The sequence below is a fragment of the Chinchilla lanigera genome, unplaced genomic scaffold (genome assembly GCF_000276665.1).
Source record: "Chinchilla lanigera isolate Chin_1 unplaced genomic scaffold, ChiLan1.0 scaffold00019, whole genome shotgun sequence".
Lineage (NCBI taxonomy): Eukaryota > Metazoa > Chordata > Mammalia > Rodentia > Chinchillidae > Chinchilla > Chinchilla lanigera.
Window position 1 is genome coordinate 1,190,802 of NW_004955420.1, and position 19,125 is coordinate 1,209,926.

The 19,125-nt window shown below is 39.1% G+C and overlaps 1 protein-coding gene across 4 annotated transcripts in view; it reads right to left on the reverse strand.

Annotated features, from left to right (window-relative positions):
- The window catches only part of Tnik (TRAF2 and NCK interacting kinase), a 376,373-nt gene that overhangs the window by 24,462 nt on the left and 332,786 nt on the right, over positions 1–19,125 (reverse strand). For all 4 annotated transcript variants that reach the window (XM_005382987.2, XM_005382990.2, XM_005382989.2 and 1 more), the window contains 2 exons: positions 16,448–16,632; positions 5,381–5,510 (listed from right to left, as the gene is read on the reverse strand). In XM_005382987.2, the coding sequence (XP_005383044.1) occupies positions 5,381–5,510; positions 16,448–16,632 (315 nt within the window). The remainder of the gene's footprint in view (positions 1–5,380; positions 5,511–16,447; positions 16,633–19,125) is intronic.

Consider the following 19,125-nt stretch of genomic DNA (forward strand, 5'->3'; position numbering starts at 1 on the left):
TTGAGCTTGTACTAGTGCCCTTCCCCAGAGCTGAACATTTCATCTTCTAAATGACATTTAGGGAGTTCAATCTCAAGTTATCTTATTGTCCCCAGGTGGTGGTAGTGTGTGTGTGTGTATGTATGTGTGTGTGTGTGTGTGTGTGTGTGTGTGTGTGTGCACAGGCAACTTTTTCTTTCTTGTAACTTCTATTCAAATACTGAAAAACTTTATAATATTTCCCAGAAGCTTAAGAACACCTTGTCACCGTAGGACTTTTCAATCTCTCTTCATCAATAGTCTTTTGCCTCAAGCCCGAACCTGGTGCAGACACATTGGTTAATACAGAAAGACCTGAAGAGGCTAACCAGGGGAAGAAGCCCACACAGTGAAAAGCTTGAAGCAGTGCTTCTGAATCTGCCCACTTCCAAGCTATCATCCCTTATTTCATTCAACCAGCACCATCTTACTGAATACCTTCTTTGAGTCATATGCCAGGCGTTCTACTGAGAACACAAATACGAACGAGCAACAGCCCTGCCCTCTAGGATTTCATTAACAGAATCCCAACTTTGTTTCTGGTCTTCATGCCATCCCCACTAAGAGGTTCTGCATACTCACCTTTGTCAGTACTGCACTAAACACGTATGCACAGCATTCCACTGAATCTTTGTTATGATTTAGATCTAAAATGTCACCCAAAGACTCATATTCAGAAATGAGGCATCTGGAATGGCCATGGAGTTCTATTCATCCACTGGTAAGTTCAGAAGCTAAATGTGCTATTCCCAGGCAAGGCCTGGTTGGATGTGAGTCACTGGGGGGATGATCTGGAAAGGATTTATCTTTTTTTTACTTTTGCATTTCTAATTTTAAATTTTTTTATTTTTTTATTTTAAAGAGAGCAGTAAAAACAAAAAAAGAATGTAGCAAATGCCAGGATCACAGACATAAACAAAACAAAGGAAGGACATTAAAAATGATACAGGGTTTCAAAACAAAATGATAGGAATTAGCAGTGGTTGTTATATTACATATTGTTATCTTCTGCGAAATTGTTCAGATTGCCCAATGTAAGAATGGAAGATTGTTCAAACCATTAAAAAGAATAAGACTCGGAAAGGGTTTATTTTTGTCCCTGCCTTGTCCCTTCTCTCTCTGTTGTCTGGCTGCCATGATATGAGCTGCTTTCTTCCAGGAAGTCCTTCCACCATGCCCTACCTTTTTGGAGCTGGGCAATGATGGACTATCCTTATAACACTATGGACTAGCTTCCTTTACCCTCATGTTACAGACGGGAAAACTATAGTGCAAGAAAATCAACTAACATCTCAAGTGATAATGCTGGAAGTGCAAAATCAGGGGTTCAAACCTGGGTTGTCTGGTGACACAGCCCAGGTGCTCTGGGCTGCATTGTTGTACTAGAGAGCTCTATTCCTGACCATAGCTGATGAGACCTGCAGTAGATACCTGAGCCGAGTGGGACAAGATTCCCACTAAAATTTAACATCAGGCCTGGGAGGTACTGGTTAATGTCTGCCAGCCACTGGACTAGGATATAGTGAATAGCTTATGATGAAGGGAGGAGAGGTGAGAGCACAAACATGCAGAGGGAGAGAAAGCTGGTCTGTGGGGAAAGACGGCAGAGAAGAAATGTGGAGACAACAGAGATGAGGCTAAGGAAAGATAGACAATGATATACACATGACAAGCTGCCTATGCTCTTGTCCCTTCATAGTTTCTAGCTCTAGTTCTACATAGGGACACAGCTCACTTTCTCCCTTTGGGGTTCCTTCCACAAAACACCTCTGAATCTTTACTTCCTTATTTCTGATACCCACCTACTGATACCTACCTATGTTATCAGTAAGTTATGCTAAGTGGGTTCTTTTTCTTATTATTTGTACCAAATGAGGCTTCATGATGGCAAACTAGTGTCTTGGTGCAGTGGGGCAGAAAAACACTGGAGATACCAGGAGATTCCAGGAAGGTGTTATGTACTGAGGCCCACTGAATCTCAGCAAAAACTTCCAGGAGAAAGAGACGGCTAAGCCAGACCCATAGGGGCCTGCTGAGTGAAGAACAGGCAGCAGTGTGGCAGGAGAACAGCACTGTGGGCAAATGGCAGAATGGAGAGGCTGTAGTATGTTGCAGAACAAGAGTAAAACATTAGTTAAGCTCTAGGACAGGGAAAAGTAGAACTTCAGGGACAGGAACCTCGTGGACAGGAGTGTGTACAGGGGAAAATCTGCACATCTGACAAGATCTTGGGTAGCAGAGCCAGTAAGATCCTATAGGACCATCACGCTCACTTACATGAGAATGACTTGAATGAGTTCTTTTTCTTTTTGAGACAGGGTCTTGCTATGTTGTTCAGGCTGGCCTTGAACTCACTATGTAGCGCAGGCTGGCCTCCAACTTACATCAGTCTTCCTGTCTCAGTCTCCCAAGTGCTGAGATTACAGGCATGTATCACAATGCCTGGATTTTGAGAGAGTTCTTAATGTTCAATTGGAGAACTGAAATAACAGCACTGTATAAGCTAAATATTAACGTAATGAGTTTTTATTATTTTGTCAGGGATATGCTTTAGCCCACATTTATCTTTTTAATTTACAGGGATGCCTTGGTTTATAAACTTAATTTGTTTTAGGATTTGGGGGAAGATGGCTGCATTTGTGTGTGTATGAGGAAGATGGCTGTCTTAGTTACTTTTCTTGTTGCTGAGACAAAAATACCTGACACTCAAGGTCAAAGGGGGAAAGGTTTATTTAGCTCACAGTTTGTAGAGGTTGTAGTTCATAATTAGTTGGCTCCAAGGCAGGGTGGTGAGGCACACAGGGATTGAAGAGGAGAAACAATTGTGGCGGGCAGAAGTTAGCAAAGCAGACAAGAGACAATCATAGCTCTTTCTATCCCTTATATCTTATGCAGGCTACTTAGGGTGCCTAGCACTCACACCCTTAGTCTTACTGCCCTTGAACCTAGCACTGCACCATGAATCAATCCCAGCATCACACACTATAGATCCAGCCACCTCTGAAAATCTCCATCTACGACCACATGAGGCTTTGGGGGAACATCTAGACACAAACCATAACAATGGCTATGGTTGTGTTTGTCACCCAATGTGGAGTTTGTAAAAGGAAGTGAAATTCTGCTGAATGCTTTTGTTTGTGAACTGAATTGTTTACAAGCAGAAGTGTTCATGAACTGAGGAGGTATTACTATATGCACTTTCAATGAATTTTTAACTCAAAGGCTTATATCATATTTAATTTTATGTGTCAACCCAACTGAGCCATAGGTGTCCAGATTAAACAGTACTTCTAGTCGTGCTTATAAGAGTGTTTCTGGGGACGAGGTTAGTATCTGTACTGGAGGGACTCAATAAACTAAATTTTCACTCCTCTTTGGGTGAGCATCAACCAATTTACCGAAGGCCTAAATAGAACAAAAGGTAGAGGAAGAAAGAACTGCCTCTTCCAACTTTTTTGTCTTACTACTTGAGTTGGAGCAATTCCTCTCATCTTCACCTACCAGCTGGGACTTAGACTACCAGCTTCCCTGGGTCTCCAGGTTGCAGATGGACTTCCCAGGCTCCATAATCTTATGAGCCACTTCTTGTCTCTCTGTCTCTCTCTGTCCCCCTCTCTCACTGACTCCCACCTTTCATCTCTCTCCATATAGGAATATTCTGTTTCTCTGGAAAATCTGGACTAATATAGATCATTTTTTAAAAACTTATTTTGTATAGTTTGTTATTTTAAAAGCTCACAGTTTGGAAAGGCACAATTTGGAAATTTAGAGGACAAAAATAAGAGATCATATTCATACAAAACACTGGTGAATGTGATTTTTCCAAGTGAATGATTGTGGCTGTACAATCTTGGAGGGCTTTAAGTAATATGAAATCATTCTGATGGGGCTGGCAACAAATGTCTACTTGGAGGTACTACTCTATTATAAAGACTCAGGCAAATTTTAAATCACATTAGAAATTGGAGTTCTTTTATTTGGAGTTAAAGAGTAATTCAGTCCTGGACATTCTCCTTCATGTTCTCCCAAGTGGCAAGCTCTAGAGCTAGAAGACCTGTATACTTCCATGATGAAGTACCACTCACCATGTGGGAGATTTATATTCCAGTACTACACAATGTCAACTTCAGCAGCCAAGTCCATTTCTCATTCCAGGCATACGTGAAAGGATTCTTTAAAGCCTACTTGAAAGATCTGAGAAGGCCATAAAAATGCAATTCTAGCAAGTTGTTTTGTGAACTAGTCTTCTGGTTATAGCTCCACTGTCAATTATTACTTCAAAGACCATATTCATCTCCAAACTACAGTTCCTTCCTTTCTTACAAAAGTGAGATGCCCTCTACCTTTTTGCAGAGCAAATCTGCCATTAGGGTTTCCCACTGTCTCCTGGCTGAAGAAAAAACTGATTCATGATATATATTTGTGTTTTAGAGGGAAGAGTGGGTTGTGATAAGAAATAAAGGAAAACTCAATTCATGGGGAGTGGAATAAAATAAAATAGGTAGAATTTACTGAACTTTTACATTTTTTAACTCACTCATTTAATATTCTGAACTATCTTATAGATCTTATGCTTACTTATGACATTTTTTACTATAATCTATGATAAAACAGGTGCAGGGAGGGGTCAGGTAACCTTGGGCCAAGGCTAACTGCCCATTATTTCCCTTCTAACTAAAGACCTACTCTCAAACTTGCATGGTGATGATGAAATGAAGAAGAGGATGACTGTAGTTAGTCAGGACACTGCTGGTTGGCACAGCTGAGTAGTAAGCTATTCTACATTGGAAGGGCAGGTGAATGGGAACACGTGCTTCTCACCAAAAGAAATGATGTTCCTGGAGTTTAAAAAAGCACCCAAAATACAGAGGTGCATTTTTATGTAGATCTGCATGTTTCCTTAATCTTTTTAAATATTAATTTAATGAGATAAGATGGTACCACCATTTTTAGAACCACTGAGCATTTTCCACATGAGATCCTCAAGGATAAAACCATGGGGTGAGGGGAGGCTCACAAAACCCACAATGCTATCCAGACAGACTATTCATTTCTCTTTTCCTGTTGTAGGAAACATCTGGATTTGCCAGTTTTATATCCTCAGGCTCAAATTTTATATTCTGATTTGCATAGTTCTTACTGAAGAATTTAGACTAATATAATTAAGTCAGGCTGCAAAATCTGAGAAGGATACAGGAAAGAAGGCAGTAGACAATTAGAATCACTCAACCATTTGAAAGCACAGGTTTTCCCCTCATTCCCAATGCTTAAAATACATGCTGTAAGCATTCTCTGTAAAAGCACTAATATAAAAACAACTTAAGAAAAGCACTTTCTCTACACAGTAGTTATATAAACTTACCTCTCTAATCATCAAGGTTCCTTCTCTTGAAATACTGCTGCTAAATGTGTCAGCATGAGAGGTCTCCAGCCCATGTGTTCCAACCATTCCCATATTGTACTGCTCATTGCTTCCTGGAGCTCCTGTTGGTCTAAGATGGGAAGAAACAGTATTCATGGCAAGGCATATTTAGCAAATACCATTTCCTGTCCATATTATTTTTACTGTAGTGAAGTATACATAACACAAAGTTTATCATTTTAACTATTTTAAGTACATTTCAGTGACCCAAGTATATTCCATATTAATTTTAGTTCGTTGATGCCTAAACTGGGATTCTACTTCTGCAGCATCATCTTTTGACCTATTCTTCTCTCTGCAGCTGGAGTGAGCTGAGCTTGCTGCTCTCCATGGAAAAGACTGCAGTGGGCATCAGGGTACAGCAGGCTCCACAGCATCTCCCTCTACTCCCATCATGTCCTTGGACCAGAAGTCACCCGATCTGCATTGCACCTGCTGTTTCTACTGCTGAGAAAGCTCTTGCTGCCCTGGCTCTTGGCTGGCCTCCTCTCATTCATCATCTGGCTTCATCTTGAATGATGTTTTCTCTGAGAAACTTTCTCTTATCAACTGTTTGTATCTTATTTTATCTGCTTCTTTTTTTTCTACTCATTGTTTTCTTTTTCATCACAGTGTGTAATTCTTTACCTTAGTCTCTCTTCATGTTTTTCTTCTCTCCCATTACAACATATTTGTGAGACTGGATTTCTTATCTCTCTACTCATCGTCATTTTGTGTCCAGCACCCAGTACAGAGTGTGGCACGTAGCAGGAGTACAAAGAGTAATCGCTAGATAATGAGGTTTCTGCTATTTATAGAGAAGAAATATCAATTAAGACCATTCAGGTTCGTTGGGGAATCCAGAACTAGGGGTGTAATTCAAATAGTACTCAGCATTTTTAAAAACCTCAGTATTAACCCCATACTGTGGTATATTTACTTCCAGGTTTTTCCCCTTCACTATTGTGCTGAAAATATAATAGGAAAAAGTATGGGATGTGGATACACTTCCCAGGAATACTGATTAAGTTTCCTGTGTATCCTGTGGTACAGAGCACAGTACCAGGGCTCCTGGGAGCTAACTGTCCACATCAGCTTCCTGGGTCTTAGTAATCTGTGAGTGCTACCTGTACACAACACGGGATTTCTCAGATTTAGGCACTTGGGAATGTGAGAACCAGGCAGGTGATGTGGTTTCAGTTTTTAGGGTTCCAGTTTCCAATGCTATGCTATACTACCTGCCCACCCCCACCCCAGTACTAGGGACTGAACCCAGGGAGCACTGAGCTACATCTCCTGCCCTTTCTAAAATTATTTTTTATTTGGAGACAGGATCTTTCTAAATTGTCTAGGTTGGTCTCTAACCTGTGATCCTCCCGCCTCAATGCTAAAATAGGAGAACGAAAAGTATAGCCCTTTTTTAAAAAAAGGGGCAAGGTGTCAAAGCTTGTTTTATTTTAGGTGTATTAACCGTAGTTTTTATTGTTTTAGTCTTTAATTTTAAGTGTTTCTTAAATATTTGAAAAATATCTGTGGCCTCTTGGACCCTATCAAACTCCAAGAACCTAATGAAATATTCACTCTAAGAAGCAAGAAATATATCAGATTTATGTCATCTCTGGGGCAGAGCAGACATATTTCAAGGATTTTCATCTGAAATAGAGTAAAAAAGATAGGAAGGTGAGTCCAGATAAGGAAATGTATGACAGGATATTTACTTAGAAATTACTAAACTGGAGCAGTGGATTGAGTTAATCTCAACTGGCTAGAATTGACGTGTTTGGGAAGAAACTTTAAGCAAGTATTTTTACTTTCAATATTCAGTCCAAGAAAGGAGGTATTAATAATGTTTCCGAGACATACAAAAAGAAATTGTTGCAATTATTTCTGGCATATTGATGCATTAGGAAATCACAATGGATCTCAAAACTATGATTTCTTTACTCATTTATTTGAAATTTAATTTTATTTGTATCTTTCCTTTCTTTAGTTGTCTTAAATTCTTCTTTGAGACAAGATGGGATAAAGCCAATAAATCAGTAACTGACATAAATAACAAGGGCCTTCCAGGTAAGGGATCCCTGCTGCTCTTTGTCAGTTAGCCATTCTTTGCCGCTGTCAGGGATTCAGGTTGATTTGTCGGCCTCTGGCAGGTTGACACTCTATAGTCTGGTTCTCCACTACCACAGACAATCCTATTAAATCCACAGGGTAAGAATATTTTGGCTTCCCTTTTTATCTTGATAATGTTCTGAATCTAATGAACATTTCAAACAGAAATGTGTAGGTATGGTTGAACTATTACGAAAAAAGTATTTTTAGAACTAATTCCAGCAAGATAATTCCTAAATTACCTTCATTTCCCACATATTTCAATTAAATTCATTCCCCCCAATTTTTCCATTTTCATTAGTTTTTTTACTAAGAAAATCATCATGAGTCTCTTTTCCACAGAATTTTATAGCAAAGATTTGATACAATAATCTTTTTGTCCATATTCTCTTTCAGAGGCTTTTGTCATCATTGTATTTTTACTGAAACCATTTTCCAGGGGTCAATTTTTATATTTTCAATTTTATGAGCTAGAACTACTTCATCTTTTTACAATTTTATGGTGAGCAATTTTGGCTGTTTTGAGTTTTGCTTTATATTATTTCTCTTGGTAATATTCCTTACCTTGAATAAAAGGTAATAATATGTATTTCTTCCTTCATTGATTTGCTTGTACAATGTTGAGCATTTCCTCTTGGATAGCCTAAACTCATCTTCTTAGGTAGAATTGGTCTGTTATGAATATTTTGTATGTATTTATTCTCTGTACATTATATAACTGCTCATACCAGTCAGATAACTGCTACCATTCTGTCCAATACAAGGTAATGAGCTTTCATTGTTACCCACAAATTTCTCCATGTTCCAAATCACCTCTCTATGCATTTCCTTTAAAAAAAGCAAAGCGCAGGTTACAGCGCATGTTTTAGGGAATATAGAACATTTTTACATCACAGAAGAGGAGTCCTTATGTCTAGCATTGTTGATCATTCCCCTCGGTCCTGTCCTCTTTGTTCCCCTGGTTTCTGTAGTATGTAAGCTTTCTCTGGTTTTCCTTTTGCTCCGCTTTTACCCTGCCTATTTCCTTCATGGGCTCTTCTTAAGCGTGAGGCATCCCTAGGATTCTCATCACTTCACGTAACCTTCTGGCATGCACTTATCTATGACCTTTATTATAATCACTACCCATTTACAGGATAATCCTAAATAAACATAGCTAATCACTTTACTCTGTGACTTATTCACTCAGTTTCCTGTTGGATGTTTCTACCTGGGTGGCCACTGAGATCATCATCTCCCTCCTGTATCACTGATCTCAGTGAGCGGCATTACAAGCCATGTATTTACCCTGCTGGAAACTCCATGGCCATTCTGGACTTCTTTTTCTCATTTTCTCACACTCACCTCCAGAACCTTCTTACTCTAACTGCTAAGCATGTCCCAAATACTTTCTGTCCTGTTGGTGACTGTCCCCATGAGGTCTGCTTCCTCTGCTACCTGACAACAGTCTTCTTGCTGTTCTCCATTTTCTGTCCTATTCTCCTCATATCCATTCCCCACAGCTGCAAAATGAACTCTCACAAACCAAATCTGACCTGTTGCTTTCTTGCTTTCAACCTTCAGTAGCTCCCCATTAACTGCAGGATGAATTTAAAGCTCTTTAATGTGGCTTAAAGGCCTTCCCTTATCTGGTCCTTGCCTATTTCTCTAACCCGAGTTTTAAATCAAATCCTTCCCATCCCCTGCCACTTCTAACCAGCAACATGTAGCTTACAGTAGTTTCCTATACATATTATACTATAAAACTCTTGGTGATTTTAGCCTGACCCTTTCCTTGGAAGGATTTTCTGCTCCATGCTTTCTCTTCGCTAACTCATCCTTTATGCCTCAGGTCAGGCATCCTCAAGTCCATCCCAGCTCAAGTGGGAAGACTCAAGTTAATCTGCACTCTGCTCCCACTGTCTCTCTACGTCTCTGCCACTGTGATCACTGCGCTTAGTACACGGGCCTGTAGTGGTCAGATCTAATTAGTGGGGTGAGTTCGGTGCCAAGCACCATGTGGCATGTAAGTAGCACCAAGTAAATGTTTATTACATCACTGAAGCTATAGGGCCAAAGGCATTGTTTAAGGCCTCTAGTAGAAATTTCATTCAAGCTTATTGTCAACATAGATCATCTGCAAATTGGTAAGTGATCAGCTATAAAAATATTGGCATGTTTAAATGTCCTAGAAAATGGGCTTCCCTAGAATGTGCTCAAATAAATTTTATAATTAGGTAGGTATTACAGGAGAATGAAAACTTATTCAGATATAGCATAGAATTTACAGTACAGAATGAACCTTAATGTATATAAAGTTTAAAAAATCAGTGTGGGGGTTGGAGGATCTCAGGAAAGGATGTTGACTATGACAAGAGAATCTAACTATATTGCACATGTATGAGAAATTTAAGTGAGGAGCGATAGGATGGGAGGAGACGGGCATTGACCTAAGCAACCTGGAAATTCCAGTACAGGGGCATTGTACCATACATCTAATCAGTACTCTTCAAAACTGCAAGGCCCATCAGAGCAAGGAGAGTCTGAGAAATTGTCATAACCATGAGGCATCTAAGGAGATATGACAATGGAATGGAATGTTGTAGCCTGGATGGATTTATGCTTATGGAGCGCCTGCTATCTGTAAGGCCCTTGGCTTGGCAAGGGGAAGTAGATATAAAAGCTGAACTAGGAATGGTCCCAAAGACCTTAGTATCCATAAGAGCACATTAAGATAAAAATTAAGAATATCTGAATAAGCCACAACCTATAGTTAATAATATACCAGTATATATCAGTATGGGCTCATTACTTATAACTTCGTGCCTCTAATAACTTATGTGTCATACTAAGATATGATGCTAACAATAGAGGAACTGCAAGTGGGGAGAAAGTGGTGGGTGTAATAACAAGGAACCTCAGTTATATCTCCTCAGTTTTCTGTAAATATACACGTACTTTAAAATATAAATCTATTAACAATAAAAGAATGGGAAAAGGCTATTTAAAAAATTCTACCAAGGCAAAACAGCAACTATGACATTTTATAGTTAAGGCAGTTTTTTGTTCTGAATATTATGTTGCCAATATAGGAACTGGGTTGGAAAAATTAGTTGTTCAAAATCCTATAAAGCCTTGTAAAAAAAACAAGGTTTGTAAAAAAATAAATCAAATCAAAACAAACAAAACAAAAAACCTCCAGTGATTTGAAGGAAACTACAGGAAATTTACTGTAATTAGGCTGCAGGTTTAGAACAATAATTTCCTCTAATTGGATTTGTCAAAGTGTTCCTGGAGGTATTGATTTAATTCAATTCACTACATGCTTATGGAGCACCTGCTATCTGTAAGGCCCTTGGCTTGGCAAGGGGAAGTAGATATAAAAGCTGAACTAGGAATGGTCCCAAAGACCTTAGTATCCATGAGAGCACAGCACATCACAAATACACTCAAAGACAAAGCCAGTCATCAGTGAGAAGGGAGGACAGAGGGCAGGGTCATGCCAAGGAAAGGCACACAGCTGGAAAAGGTCAAGGACGGACCCTGTAGGGGTGGCGAAGGTGTCAGTTTGGTTGGAGCACGTTAGGGGCAAGCATGGGCCCAGGTGACAGAATGGATCATAGGTAACAAGATGTAAAGCAATAGCAGTCACCTTTCTCCAACACTAATCAGGCCAGAGCTTGCAAAGGCTGGGAGAGCAGAGAACTTATGGCAAGAGAGGTGTGACAGCAGCCCAAAGGCAGACCATGGGGTCAGAACCATGGCTCTTTAGTGAGAAAGAAAAGGAAGGAACACAAAGATACATAGCTTTTGTTGTCCAGATGCCATTTTGTGAGACTGTATAAATTCACTGATGTGCTAGGGTAGATGGTCCTACCGATCAAGACTGTGCCTCACATGTACTGTTAGAAGCACATTCTGATATCTGAGGTTAAGAAACTAACACAAAAGGATCCCTCTTGCTTACTTGGAATGATGCACAAATCAAGTTACATGTTTCCTTCCCTTCTTCCTACTCTATGAATCTTTCATTTGTTCTTGATTTTAAAAGTAGTACATGTCCATCATATAATTGAAAATATGCATAAAGTAAGTCCTTCATAACTGTATAATCCTGAGGAGCTCCTTCTATAATTTTAGTCATTTTCCCTCTACTCATTATTTTTCTGTGCATGCGGCACTGGGACATAGTGCAACTGGAGAACACAAAGTTAGATGCACTCTTATAGGTTGTACTTTACACAATAAATATGAATGTGCACATAGAAGAAAGCTACAGCTTTGAACACTGGCATCCACAGCAGTTTGCTTAAAAGGCTAGGGCTCCATTTATAAGAAGCTCTTTTGTGTATGTTTTATGAGAGCAAACTGCTACAATATATTTTTATTTTCGGTTCTAAAAAATACAGCATCAAATATGAAGGTTTATCTAAAAGGAATAAAAGTAATAGAACTTATATAAAAACAATTTTGCCCTTAAATATTCTTATTCCTAAAGAAGTAACTGTCTTATAATGGATTTTTAATAGTATGAAATTTCTTAGGCATACAATTATCCAGTTGAGAAGAAAAGACTGTATTTTTTTTTTTTTTTTTTTGGTTTTTCTCTGGTACCGGGAACCGAACTCACGACCTTGCGCTTGCCAGGCAGGCGCTTTTTGCCGCTGAGCTAAATCCCCAGCCCCTGTATTTTTTATATGCATATAAAACTCATCCTATGTACCATTGACCAAATTGGAATAAACACACACACTACATTTGTGTCCTTTTTCCCCGACTATATCACATATCTGATAAAATATTTTAAATGTTTTTTACTGAATGAACATTTCAATCTATTTACCAGTTCTTCAAGAATCCTGTCAAGTCTTGTCTCCTCTGTAAATATTCCATGATAGCCTCAGTTCATTATCTCTTCCTTGGATTATAGTATTGCTCCTCTGAATTGCTTTACCAGTGTCTCATTTGTTCTCTTTCTCAATCATCTTGCTGAAATAATCTTCCTTATATACAGCACTGACTATGTCACTTTTCAGCTCAAAACACCATCAACAGTTCCCAATGGCTGTTCATTGGTCTGGTTTCCCTACTTCTTACCCCTGCACCCTACATTTCCACAAAGCTCATTTTCCTGTATCTTTACTTCAACTCTTCCTTACATCTAGAATTTTAATACCATCCCATGTCCTTTTCTGTCTTGCTGATTATTATTTGCATACATTTGTCTTTTCTTTGCATTATGCTATAGTCAGGCTATTAGTCAGGACTTGCAATTTCAGTTTAGCATAATTAAATGTAAATTGTCATCACTGACAACACATTCTATTCCAGACATCCTGTGAGGTGTGCAGTAAAGCAATGGGTAAGACATTGTCCCTACCCTCAGAAATATCTCAGCTCAGAGAGGGAGAAAAACACACAATAAATAATCGTGATTCACGGCACTACATGAAAATGCGGGAAGGCACGAGATACAGTAGCAGCATAGCAGAGAGCTCAAGCTGTACCTCTGCAGATGTGGCTGTGAGTTGGTGACTCCTAAACTGACCAGACAGTGCTGGACAGCAGAGAGAAGAGCAACATGGTTTGTTCAGGGAAATTTTAGAAAAGGGGTATTTTTCTGCAGTGGGGCAGAAGTTCCAGATCTGCCTTTAGATGGAGGAGGGAAAACATCTTTCGTAGCTTTGCAAAAAATGATTGGAAACTTAAAAACCAAATGCTGTATTACATTTTTTCTCAAACTGGCTATTCTTCCAAATGTTTATATTAGCCTGCTGTTTTCCCATGTAAAATTTTGCCTCCGTCCAACTAGGATATAGATTTTTGGAAGGCAGAATACAAGGATGTACTTTTTGAATGTCTCAAAACCCTCAGTAGAGTGCTTAACCCATAACAGGAATTTTCACCACCTTTTATAATATATTCTTTTCTGATAGTTTGTATGCTCAATGCTTAAAGAGAATTCTGAACATCTGTTAGAAGAGTTAAACAATGCTGAATCAAAACAAAAACTGAAAGGGCCAGCATGTTTTACAGAAATGTTCTGGATTAGTGATTTTGCCTCTAGAACAGTTTTATTTGCTGTTAAAAGAGCAATTTAATATAATTTGTTTCAAAATGTCATATTTTAGCATATTTATGGCTGTCAGTAAGTGGGGAACCAAAAGAAAATAACAAGTATGGATTTTCTACAATGATAACTGTGCTTGTCTCTCAGAATTGCTGGCATGTAACAATGGTTAATCAATGCATGACATGCCCTGAAGACTGGCCATCCCAGACTCTAATCCCTGAACAGGCAATAATATGTGGCCTTCTGATATCTTCTCTATACAGAATAAGTATGGTCTGATGATTAAGTAAATAAATCCAAGAAATGGATATGAATGAACAGTGAAGTTGGAGAAGTTAGCAATGCATCCCAGTAGAGCTATGATAAGCCAGGGAAATAACCTCTTGAGTTTATTTGGGGGATTAATTAAGGAAGCAATAGAAGATGAAGACAATTCCCACAGGTTCCATTCTAGTGAAAGAAAAAGAAAAGCAGTGAGCTTCCTGCTTACATTTACAACAAAAGAAAAAGGAGAAAGTAAAGGTTATAACTACTATAGAAAAGATATGTAGGCACAGCTATAGATGTAAGTATACAAAAAGCAGACTACAGAGAGAGTACCAGAAAGTATGTGATACAGAAACTAGCCATAGGAAAAAAAGGATCAAGTAAAAGAGATAAAAAAGAGGATGGAGTAGAAAATCATAGCAGGCATATTTACATTAAACAGAAGTTTCTCTGAAAGACTAGTCCCCGCTTCTTTGTTGGGATGCTAACCCATGCTGCCATGTGCACTTTTCTTTACTTATTGTAGTAGTGGTGATGAGGGAACATATGTCTCCTGTTATTTTTTTAATCCCTAAGTTTCTTTGTTTATGAGTTCACTCTATCAGTTCAACTCTATCTGTTCATGTACCAACAGTCTGGTTATCAATATTGTTTTCCTTGGAGATGAAAGGAACCAAGAGTTACCAAAAGGATGGTCAATGCAACGATAATGAGTAGGAAAAGCTTAACAGTCCTAGAAATGCTACATTTTCTAAGTGATTGTCTCTGTGGAAACTCTGACAGAACTATGGTGTAGTAAGAACTGAAGTCCCCAAGATCCATTTGTCTTGCCAGTGGCCCATATGCAATTTACATTTAGTTCATATTTCTTGTCCTTTTATTTTGAAGACCTAGTCCCTTCCTGGTCTACACTTAAGGAGTACTCTCCAGCTGGGCACAGTAGCACATTCCTGTAGTCCCAGCTACTCATGAGGCTGAGGTAGGAGGATCTCTTGAGCCTTGATGTTTGGGGCCTCACAGACTCTTTTTGGGACTCTGCTAAAAAGAAGGAAATCGTAGGCTCCCAGAGGGAGGGCCCCCAGTGCACGGGGAACCTCGGGCGGGGAGCGCTGGTCTTCCGGCTGGCTAGGTTCCTGCCTTGTAGGCTCTCGGAGGGAGGGCCTCCAGTGCACGGGGAGCCTCGGGCAGGGAGCACCGGTCTTTGGACCAGCGGCTCACTCCCGGCCTTGTAGGCCCCTGGAAGGAGGGCTTCTGGCACACAGGGAGCCACAGGCGGGGAGCGCCAGTCTTCCAGCTGGCTAGCTTCCTGCCTCGTAGGCCCCCAGAGGGAGGGCCCCCAGTGCATGGGGAGCCATGCGGCGGTGAGCGCTGTTGCGCACCGGCCCTTAGGCCGGCCACCGCCGCTCAATTGAGATCTATCATGACACAGAGAAACAGTGACACAATTGACCCACCATGCACTGACTGCAGTTGCCCACCCAAGGATGTGTGTGAATCATTCAAACTTTGAACAACCCCTGGGAATACATGCCATACAACGGGCCACTCTTGCTCCTGCCATTGAGAACTGGAAAGGTCCAGAGCCAGTGGAGGAGCAGCTGCTGAACAAGGACTCAGAGAACATGAGAATGCAGACTAAGCCCACAGAGTCAGAGGTCCAGTGGACTGGGGTCATGAGAGCCGCTCGGAAGCTGTAAACCAGGAGGACCTTGCACAATACCTGCAGAGACTCACTGGAAGCCATTCTTCCCCTGACATTACAGGCTGTGGTGGAGCTCTGGAGAAGTCTACAGCAGGATTCCTTCTGCCTGTGCTGACAGTTGGGGAGAGGACACTAACTGGTTATGGGGTCCCAATGCGATGGGAGGCTAGAGAGAAAACGCTACAAAAAATGGCTTTCGCCCCAGACGACTCACTTGATTTTTGACAACCCTTAGGCTGTAACTACTTGTTAGATCCTTCTTGTGTATCTCTGTCTTCCTGAGAAACCACTTTGAAGATACCACCATGTATTAAAGCAATCATTGATATTTTCCTACTAATCTATCCATAACTCTGTAATGTTTGTATTGTTCCTATCCTATTTCATAAATGGATCCATGTTTATTATTATGTGTTTCCTACAACAACCATTGAGAATTATTGAATGATTATTCAGTAGGTCACTCATGTATAGTTCTATTTATATTATTTAGAAGGCACTTTGAAGATACCTATGTATAGTACAACAACTATTGATAATCTCCTACCTCTTTTGTCTGTAACTCACTATCGTTTGTCTATTTGTTTTCCTGAGAAACTATCTTATAGATAACAATATGTAAAACAATAACCATTGATAATTTCCTACCACTTTGTCTGTAATTTGGTAAGCCCCTCCTATTATTATGTTATCCTTCTTTTACTCTTTAAAATAAAAAAAAAATAAATAAATAAATAATAAAAAGGAAAGAGAGAGAGAAAAGAAGGAAGGAGGAAGAAAGGGAGGGAGGGGGAGAGAAGAAAGAAAGAGAGAAAGAAAGAAAGAAAAAAGAAAAGAAAAGAAAAGAAAAAAAGAAGAAAAGAGAAGAAAAGAAAAAAGAAAGTAATCCTCTTACATCAGTCTGGGTATGTCACTGACAGCCACTGTCCCATCATGGGTTTCACTCTCTCCGTCTTCCTCCTCCTCCTCACTACTCTCTGACTCTTCACTGGAGGAGGAATAATCAGTCACCTTCTTCAGTGGGCGATTTGTTTCTTCAATCCGCAGTTCTCTTAATTCTTTGGCTAATGCCGTCAGATCCTATGAGAGGAGAGTTTGTTCAGCATATGAACTGCAGATATGACCCAGGTTACATCTCTCAGCAAGTCAGTGCTCCAGCTTAAGCACAAGAAAGAAAGCTCTATTGAGAAGTGTGACAAACATAGTTACTGCATGGAATTAAGAAAACGATGTTTGTGGCGAGTAGAAGCTAGAAAAGAAAGATGAAATCAATTTAAACTTTGTTCAAAACCAATAGCTAGACTGAGACTCTCCCATTCTGAATATATGTGCATATGTATGTGTATGCTGTACTGTGTGCATACACGTATATACAGACATTGTTCTTTCATTTTAGTTTGAGAAGGTGAAGTTCATCACCCTCAAAATTAATGGAAAAGCATATGGTTAAAAATTGTTTCCCAGGATTCTGGGACTCCTCCCCAAGCCATGGTCATGGCCTTTCCCATCTTAGGATTGCTACTGTACCAAAATCTAGCATCAGTCATAGAACAGAGCAATTCTCAAGGTTCATTTAGTGTGTCATCATTCCCTGGAGAGCAGAGGCGCCACATCAAATGATGGCCCACCCCAAAGCCTACTGCCACTGAAATTTATAGCCACAAAGCTGAGTTAATTGAAAGAAACTGAGAGAGAGAAAGAGAGAATCTCTTCCAAAATGATAGGTGTTTCATTTTCTTAGGTTTTAAATCCAGTCACCTGATAGAAACCCTGGCAAAGAACACTGAAATGAATGTGCAAACACCCAAAGGAAGAGATAATTTTTCAGTTTTCCATGAGTATGATGAAACCTTTAGCCTTATGGATGTGATGATGTGGTATTTATTCACCAGGCACATTGCAGGCAGTGTGCTGAATATCTGACTACCATGCTTTCAGAGCAAGGCAGAGGGAAGCAGTTCTGCAAAAGCATGGCCGCTCTAATTTGCATGGGTTAAACTGCCCATGGCACACAGCATGCAAATGAGGAAAAAGCAATTTGATATTAATCTTACCATTTCTCCCTATTTAGTGACCCATGTGGGAATCAGAGCATTCAGTGAGAGACAGGAGATGAGGGAGAAAGAAACTCATTGAAAAATACTAAATCCTACAATTTTCTTATGGCCATATTCTCTCTTTATTTCAATCCAGAAATATATCTGTCCAATTCACCTGATATGAAATTAATAAAGGTGACCTACAGGATGTCAAATAGTCTATCTCAATTAGCTAGAAGAAAAACTGTGATCAATAGGTACAGTTTACATAGTAATTATAATTTTATTCTGAAAGCACAACAAACTATCGTGTTTTTCTAGTGCCATGTGCATGCCAGGCACAGCTATTTTGGTTAAGATTAGGGGAGGAAACACATCAGACCTTTCAGCTGAAATTTAGGAAGTGAAAGGTATTAACTGAAGGAGTCATTTCCTTCTAATTTCATAAAAATCACAGGGAAAGCAGTGATGACTTAATGTCCTAAATGTCAACTGAATTGAAGTCCTTGGAAAAGGAAAGTTTCTGAAATTCAAACCGTTCATTTTATTCTCCAGTGAACTTGGGGCTTTTCCATGCACACATGGGCTCAAATGCCCAGCCTCAGTCTCGGTCTCAATGGGCATAGTTCATTTGTGAAAGGGAAAGTAAGAGTTTTATTAAAAAGGCTCAGTGGTGTTTACATAAAATGTATACTACCAAATAAGAGGAAAACTCTCACATAGAATTTTATGTAAACTTATATCTGGTTTCTTTACCAATGGAGCAAAACAGGCAAAGCTAATCCCCAGATTTCAGCTTTTTATTTATTTCCTCTTGGTAATTGTTACTGCTTATCTTCACTAAATAGAAAAGGAAGTGGAGAGACTGTTGTACTTGAGCTTAACGGGAACATACAGTCCAGGTATTTGTTAAGGCTATGGAAGAAGGATATTATAATCTTCAAAGTCAGCAAAATAAAAACAAATTAGAAAATTTATTTTATATTTTGATTTTTATGTAAGTCTCATCAATGAATATAACTGGTATTTAAAATGTTACTTGTCATTTAAATTATATTTTATTCTAAGTTAAAGAGAGAATATGGTTTAAAATAATTTGTTCTCAATAATGACTAAAATATAATACTACCATCTATGACTTATTTAAGTTAATGATATATTTTCCCCCTGGGCTTTGTTTTCCTTATTTTGACATTTGAAAAATTTAAAAAAGACAAAAGATTAAAAAAAACCCAAATTATTTAGAAATATATTAGTCTATAGCTCACTGAGTTAAGGAAACTTTTACATCTTAAAAATGACCTACATTTTCCCAAACATTGCCCAGTATTTAGAAACACTTTAAAGTTTTAGCCTGCTTTATAATTTCATGTTTGATCAGAATTTTTTGTTTATGTAACATTATAAGCTCTTTTCTGGAACTTTAGGAATAATTACAGATTACTTTTAAGTTTAATTGGTAATAATTTGGAGGATGTGACATATTTCAAAATTTCAAGATAACAATAATGAGTAACTCAAAAGTAATAACCCC